General features: G+C 48.2%; 3 protein-coding genes across 3 annotated transcripts; 1 reads left to right on the top strand and 2 right to left on the bottom strand.

Annotated features, from left to right (window-relative positions):
- Positions 1-1,854: 1,854 nt before the first annotated feature.
- Positions 1,855-2,766, top strand: FPOAC1_003220 (uncharacterized protein; the record flags this gene model as incomplete). Its single annotated transcript, XM_044847790.1, has 2 exons — positions 1,855-1,917; positions 1,978-2,766. 2 exons carry the CDS (start codon positions 1,855-1,857, stop codon positions 2,764-2,766), a joined length of 852 nt encoding a protein of 283 aa, XP_044713706.1.
- Positions 2,767-3,302: 536 nt separating this feature from the next.
- Positions 3,303-3,806, bottom strand: FPOAC1_003219 (uncharacterized protein; the record flags this gene model as incomplete). The annotated part of the gene is made up of 1 exon (XM_044847789.1): positions 3,303-3,806. One exon carries the CDS (start codon positions 3,804-3,806, stop codon positions 3,303-3,305), a length of 504 nt encoding a protein of 167 aa, XP_044713705.1.
- A 602-nt stretch (positions 3,807-4,408) lies between these two features.
- Positions 4,409-5,032, bottom strand: FPOAC1_003218 (uncharacterized protein; the record flags this gene model as incomplete). The annotated part of the gene is made up of 1 exon (XM_044847788.1): positions 4,409-5,032. The coding sequence occupies one exon, from the start codon at positions 5,030-5,032 to the stop codon at positions 4,409-4,411; it is 624 nt and encodes a 207-aa protein (XP_044713704.1).
- Positions 5,033-7,885: the final 2,853 nt, after the last annotated feature.

The raw sequence follows: 7,885 nt of genomic DNA, 5'->3' as shown, positions 1-7,885 counted from the left end.
AAATTCAAAGTTCTACCACGGATATCTCCATGGCGTGACTTGGATGAAACGACCAGAATAACAGCTTGCGAATGCGAATGAAGCGGCTGGACGATATTTATCAAAGCCGCTGACACGGCTTCTTGTAAGCTTACTGGATGACGATCGCCGACGCTAGAATCGAAGGCTGAGTGCGATGAGGCTGTGGCTGTGGTGCTAAAACAAGCCACAGAGCCTACATCAACTACGTAACTGACGGGTGGTAGATGGTAAAGTTTCTCGTGCAACCTGGCAACGTTACTACGAAAGTTTTTACCACGATCCCCCCACCCTGTCATTTTTAGGGTATTCTCGAACCAGTGACAAGTTGACACTTTGGAAGATACCGCGAGCCACATGAAAAGGGTGTGGTCAATACGAAGAACAAAACAGATAACGAGTCGCTGTGCGAATGGGAATGGTCCATATGGCCATGCTTTGCAAGAGAAGGGCACAGCAAATGAATAAAGAAGGGTGTTGGTCAAAGTCACTTGCCAACTGACTCACCCAGCGGGTCAAGAGGATACGGTGCTCGAGGCCTATTACTTTGCGCGATAGCAAAATCCGAGATCTCCAGACCCTTGTCTTTAGTCTTCAGTCTTCAATCCCCAGCTACACATCATTCTATTCTAAGTTACGATCTATTTGGAGGTCGAGAATCCAAAACTGGGTTTAGAGCCACGAGGCTTCGTATGAAGTCATCGGGTGAACTGGAGGCCGTTGAAACGAAACGTTCCAATTATTTCCATCGTTGGTTTTTACCAGCGTCGGCGATGTACCTTGTTGAGGCTCGGACCCAGAGGGATGGCTCCATCTCGGACCATGCACTGGATAATGGCAAATGTGGCTGACCGGCAGGCCCGGCGCTGGGCACAAAAGCCCATGGGACAGGGCTGGGCTAGCTTTCCGCGGGCGACGAACGCCATATTCCAAGAATAGCCACCTTTCAATTCTTGGTGGCAGCCTTACACCACTCATGACAGCCTGACGTTACGTCTGCCATTCCCAATTAACTTGTGGTTTAAGCTTTCTCACAAGATCGAATCGTTGCATGCTGACATAGCCACACTATGCGATGCGCGTAGGGTTCCGATCTGGATTGTCCATCAGCCCCCGGTCCCTCCCATTTTAATTGTGCAGAGCAGAGTGGACATACTGCATACAATGTTGCCTGCCAAGGTTCGGGTCACTATTGCTGGGGCGATCGAGAGAAAATTTGAAATTGCAAAGCTCGGTGAGCTTGGGAGCTATCACCGTGGGGCACGTCTGCAAAGCTTTGCTCTAGACTTTGCTAGGTGCAGTTGAGCGACATGGCTACATGGCTACCACGGCCCGCTGCAAGTTCTTGATAACAGGGCCAAGACAAACATCACGGCTCTTTTGGGCCATGTGTGCCTATTCGGGACTGGGAGGAATGCCGTGAATGGTCACTAACATCTGACAGCAATACGGAAAGATCCAGGGTATTGGCACCGGACAAGTCCACCCTACCCACACCTCGTATCCATCGTTAGCATTTTCAACAGCCACTACTTCGGCATGGCTTATCATCAGCCCTGCTAGTAACACCACTGAACTAGTCGGCCGCCATTCGCCTGGAATAGAATCGAATTAACCATGAGTTAGTCGGCTCCGCCCTATCTCGCTTACACACCCAACAAACTGGGCCACCATGTTGATGAGATATAAGAAATGCTTTGCCTCGTCTACAGCCCCTTCCTTCGTACTATCTAATACACCATCGTCTTTCGTTCAAAGATCCGCTCTGTCGACTTACATACACTGACAAAGTACATTCGTTAACACAAACATACATACTAAGCACCAAACACTATCATGAAGACTTCCGCCATCATCCTCGCTGCTGCGGCCGCTGTTGCCAACGCTCACTACGACGATGTGAGTATTATTCATAAGCACTACTCGACTTGGAAAACGTACTGACTTACATGACCCTAGACTCACGTTGGATTCACCACTGTCTACAAGAACGGCACCGTCACTGGGCCTACTCAGTACACTACCAGCACTGTCTACAGCACCAAGACTTACACCGTCACTCAGTGCCCTCCCACCGTCGTCAACTGCCCTGTTGGCCATGTCACAACCGAGACCATTGCTGTTTCCACAACTATCTGCCCTGTCACTGAGGTCCACAACCCAACCGAGCCTGCTCACCACAACCCAACCGAGCCTGCTCACCACAACCCTACCGAGCCTAGCAAGCCTCATGAGCCTACTCACCCCGGCCAGGACGTTATCACCAAGACTCAGACCTACGCCTACCCTCACCCCACCAACCACGGCCAGAGTGTGACCAAGACCATCACTTACACCGTTCCTGTCGATCACGCCCACAACGCTACCGCTGTCTACCCTCCCCACACCTACCACCCCGTTCCTTCTGGCGGTGCTCACCCTACCGGTGTCGCTCCTCCTCCTCCTCACTCCGGTTCCGAGGGTGGAAAGACTCCTCAGGGCGAGCAACCCAGCAACGACGACGGCACCGACAGTGGTAGCAAGGGCAGTGAGGGTAGCGACAGTGGAAGCAAGGGTAGCAGCGGTGGTGACAGCTCCTCCAGTTCTGGCTCTAACTCTGGTTCCGGTTCCGGCTCTGGTTCCGACTCTAACGAGGACCACGAGCCTTCCACCTCTGATGTTCCCGAGCCTGTGACTGCCGGTGCTGGCATGAACACCGTCACTGGTCTCCTGGCCATTGTCGGTTTCGCCGCTGCCTATCTCATCTAAACTGGACCTTCTTCTGGTTGATTGATTAACCGATTGATTAACCACACCTTACTTCTTCTTTTTTCAAACATTCTTACGATCCTTACATGATGCATGAAAAGCATAACACTTGGGTATGATTTGATTTTTGTTCGTGAAAGCGAACGGCGTTAGTACATAGGGGGTTATTTTTATTCCGCTTCGGACACCAATGTGATTGGGCCGAGCGATGACGGGATTGGGGGGAATGCATTATATGAGATCCGAACGCGATATGCAAAACGACTTTATATGCTAATTTCTACATTTAATACTTCATACTAGCGACCATTCATTTAGACTAGATTTTGATTTCCGCTGCACCTGTTGAAAGGTGTAGTTATAAAATATAGACGGTCGCAAACATTCATATACTATTTATTCTCATCCATTGTGATACGCTTATTAAGAATTGGGGAACAAACCCCTTTATATTTGGCCATGCCAAGTAAATCAATCGCTGTTGCCATGTATATATCCCTGCCAAATATGATCCATTCATGTTGATGCATAAAGTGTCAACATTCTGTCTTCCCGCACATCAAGTTGAGAACCCAAGCCTGTGGTATGTCTTGCTCCTCTTCGCACTCGCTCATATAGCTCAGATAAAGTGCATATCGAAACAAGACTCCCCTCAACTCATCTTCACTAATGTCCTTTCCCACCCCATTCTGCCACCTATTAACGTCCAATTTGTCCCCCTCAACACCTGCGATCCATGAACTTCCACGCAAACCAACCCAGAGCGCCATAAGGAATGAGTCGTCAACAGGTAAATTCCGAGGTACGCTGCATCTTGGTGACCAGATTGAGGGTCGTCGACACCGTCGCACAGGATCTTGTGCGACAGTGACGATTGTGTTTTGCGCCACTTCCGGGTCTAAGAACGAGACGAGGACTTCAAATGTGCGTTTCGCGAGAATCGAGTTGAAGGTTCGGGATGTAAGACGGGCTTGCTTGATGGCTGGGGCTGGGAGGTTGTCCAGGATCTGGATGACAATTTCTGTGGGGAGCGTATCCATCGTGGGCAGTTGAGAACGTTCAAGTCAACAGGTCGTATAGCCAGCGATATATGAGAGACAGTAGGTATACTTATGAGTGAGAAGCACAAAGAGAAGTAAGCGGCGGTTACTATCACGGGTCTTATATTATACTTCATATTCCCTATTTGGTTATGTCGTGAACAATGACCCGAGCTGATGTCTTGTCCTTCCTTCTAGTCACAGCCCCTGGGCTAATATAGTCCATACAGGTTCTCATGTAAGACAAGAAGCCAACGCAGATCAGCCATGTTGGTTGAGTCAGGTGAGAATAAAGGGCGTCAATTGGACCGAATCCCCGACTGTTCTAGCCTTTGAGGTTCTTTCTCGTAAGGTCGCTCCGCTCGTAAGGGTTCTTACTCCTCGTAAGGTTTGCGGGGGCCCTGACTGTGCTTTTAGCCTCATGGAGAATCGAACAGTGAGTGAGATTCTATTGGTGGTAGTTATCAACCTCCTTCTGTTGTAAGACAGACTGAACAAGCGAGATAAAATTGTTTAAGTCTTATGAGAGAACAACATCGAATTGCTTTTTGTAATTGATTATGTTTTGGATTTTAATGAATCAAATTTCTCAAGAGCTCCATCTACTCGGCCGTCTCCTCTTGCCACCATTGCTTCATCAGTCGTAATCTCTCCGTCCTCTCCTTGGCCATTCTCTTTCCCTCGTCTGTCTTCATCATGCCCTCCAGCAACAACAGCTTATCGTCAAAGTGCTCGATGGTGTTCTCCAACGTGCGGCTCTTGGCTCCTCCAAACGCAAACGTTCTCGCGATCCCAACCGCACCAATGGCGTCCAGCCGGTCGGCGTCCTGCACAACCGCCAGCTCCGGATATGTCTCCACCAGGGCCCGAGTGTGCGCCGGGTCTTTGACTTCGGAGGAGTAGCTGACGCCGAGACAGATGGCCTGAACGGTGTCGGCGAGATCCTGCGGTGCGCCAAAGGATACAAGCACCGAGGCCACCATGCGTGAGGGATCTTCACCGGGACGGAGATACTTCTTGTCGCCAACATCGTGGAGCAATGCGGCCAGAGTGACGAGGGACCGGCATGTCGAAGGCGTATGAGATTGAATGTGGTGAGAGAGGCGAAGAACACGTTTGATGTGGTTGAAGTCATGGGATGCGTCGTAGTTGGACATGTACTTCTCAACGTATGCCGTTACTTTTCCGACGAGGGCATTATCAACTGAGAAGTTGTTGGCCGCCATTTTGTGATGAAGTCGGTAACCAAGTATGAATGGCTTTGCAAGAGGGCGGTAAGTTTGTCGATAGGATGAAGCGAATGCCTTTGTCAAGAGATGTCGCATGACAAAGCGAATTCTGTCAAAGGATGGATGTTTTAAGAGTGAGTGACGGTCAAGTCTGAATGAAAACTAGGTAGTACTAAAATCTCGAGATAAAAAATTGGCCCCATTCACGATGTCTGGTTTGTAATCAAAGGCTCTGTCATTTTAGCAGAGCGATTAAAACTAGGCTGGATAGTACAATTCCTAGGCAGCCATGCAACTCAAATAGGAAGTTCAAGTTTAATTGATGTTGATCCAGGGGATATTGGACGCGACTAGTAACGCGTTGAAACGAGGCCATTGTGAGATCACGACGGGTGACCACGTGACCTTTCAAATTCGTAATAAGCCAACTCTGAATACAATTCATCATATCAGAGGTTTTTATAATGACTAGCAGGGAGGTAGAGTAAATTGCCGGTTTGTTTATCTTGAATTAAGGTAGTAGCAATTGTCTTGTGTCGATCTTGCTCAGGTGGCTTATATGATTTCGACATGCTACATGCCATATATTGAACTTGTATGCATAAACGTTCAACGATATAGGCTCGTGGTCACTAGTTTCCTTGTATTGTCAATCTTTATTGATGAATTGTTAATATGTTTCACACATTGTTATAAGTATCCAAGCATTACGTTCTGTTTGGCATAAGATGGCTGATCATTTGACCGACTATAAACAAACACAAACTTATTAACCGGTCAAGACATAATCCAGTCTTTCAAAAATCTACTTGGGCCGAACCAGTTACGGTCAAGCACTAGAGCTTGTAAATCACCATGACTATACTCAGGACCGCAGCTTTTGCAAAGACAGATTGCCAGCGGCAACTCTTCATGCATCTCAACACAAAAGCGTCGGCTTACAGCATGAAAAAAGGTCATGAGTCCTTGTAGAGAAAAGCTCGTAGTATAGAGAACCATTTCGCGTGCAACCTTTGTCAAGTGATTCGGATCCTCTGTGGAAACATCGTATACCATTACCTTGTCGTATAGTTTCCGGCGATAACAACTCCAACCTCACTCGTCAATAGTCATCCCTCCTCCACCTACTTGGACATGCAGCATACGAAGGAGTCACGTTCTAAGACAAAGTTCCTTGTTGATGATCCTTACCTTGTCTTTGGATTTTTACAAAGTGGAAAAATTCCCCCGCTCACTTACTTGAAAGCAAGCAAATATCACAAGCATAGACCTTGTAGATAGAAAGAGGGCGGTGGGTGCACTCTTTAGTTGTGTGACGGACCTCACATACCCGCCGGAGCTAAAAAGTCATAGCATGCATATACTATGTAGGTAGTCGGATGACGGAGGACCGATGTCACCGATGCTAGACCTGGAAGGATAATGGTAAAGTCTTGGAGGTTTGTGCCGGGCACTTGCTGACGGGCCGTAGAGGGGGGGAAGATGGGGATGGTATGCCTAGACCCATTGTACTTGTCGAATAGGGTACTTGAAGATGTGAATTGTACTCAGCGGTATCCATAACTTTTGGACTGGGCTTTCTATCAGAGATTTCCGTGTGCATAGGAATGAGGAGCTTGTCAGGGATGGTCAAGGGAGGTGGTTGGACATGGGAATACAAACGAGGCCTCGATATGTATGTACCTTGTATAGCGGCCTGTTTATGGACCACCACCAATCCACATGTCTCTGTTCTAATTCAATAGCGCAGGTATGGATACTCTGTGATAGTATTTAGCGTGAATAGGATATGCCGTGGTAGAATATACTGCCACCAATACAATGATAACGGAGCATATCATTCCGCATTGAAGTTGAGAGAAAGTCAAACTAGTCGGTCGGTCAAGTGAGCCAATTCTTGACTTGTCAAATTGCAGAGTAAGTCATATGTACATACATACTTGAGTACGGCCGCATGAACTCGAGGGTTGCACTACGTCTCGCCCGACTGAGGAGCGGCCCAATAATGGAGGTAGATGTCAAAAGCAAAAGCAGGACATTATTACGGCAGATTAGATGTGATGCGATGCAATGCCATGCCATGCGATGTGAGATGAAGGCAAGTACGTAGGAGGAGGAGGAATTGCATGATCCATAGATTGTTATTTGTTAGTATTGGTGAAGAACAAATGCAATGCTGAGGCCTCTACATGGGGCTGAAGTGGTTGACGACGTTGAATAGCAAGACATGATTGGATGGTCTGCAGAGTGACGAGAGATGGCTTTTAGTGGTGTCACGGGCCAATGGCGGGGGAGATATAGACGCTCGACGGGGGATCACCTTTGGGCTTGTTTAGCGGTGCTAGGGATGTGATTGGCGTAGTGTTTCTATGCCGGGACCCCCGCTCCCTGGGACTCAGTGGGCTGCTTCTAAATATCGCATCGTTGACCCACTCTTTGATGCACGCACTCTCTGCTTAACCGCCCACGCTAGAACTGGGAACCCTCCTCTACCTTCACCCACAACCAAGTGTGATGCTGAGTGATGATAGTCGACATGAACTCGCCATCTCCTTGTCTGCAGCCTCTCATTGGCTGCATCTTTTAATTTGTATTATTCTATCTTCCTTGCTTTGTGTGGTCTATCGAATTCAACAAGGCAACCGGACTGGGAGCCGACTCTCACACTATGGCCGCCATACACGGCCGCTTCTTATAAACAGGACCAACGCCCCAAACAACTCTTTTCCTTTTCTCTCTTTCTTCTTCAGCAAGTCCTTTTCAATCGCAAGTCCGGTTTCTGTTTTTGGGTCTCTTACCCTTTCCCCCTTTGTGTTTTCGTTGTCCCCCTCCATAGAGCAGGTCTCTATT

Source organism: Fusarium poae, chromosome 1 (genome assembly GCF_019609905.1).
Source record: "Fusarium poae strain DAOMC 252244 chromosome 1, whole genome shotgun sequence".
Classification (NCBI taxonomy): domain Eukaryota; kingdom Fungi; phylum Ascomycota; class Sordariomycetes; order Hypocreales; family Nectriaceae; genus Fusarium; species Fusarium poae.
The sequence above is the reverse complement of the archived record's forward strand: the minus strand, read 5'-3'. Positions and strand labels throughout refer to the sequence as shown.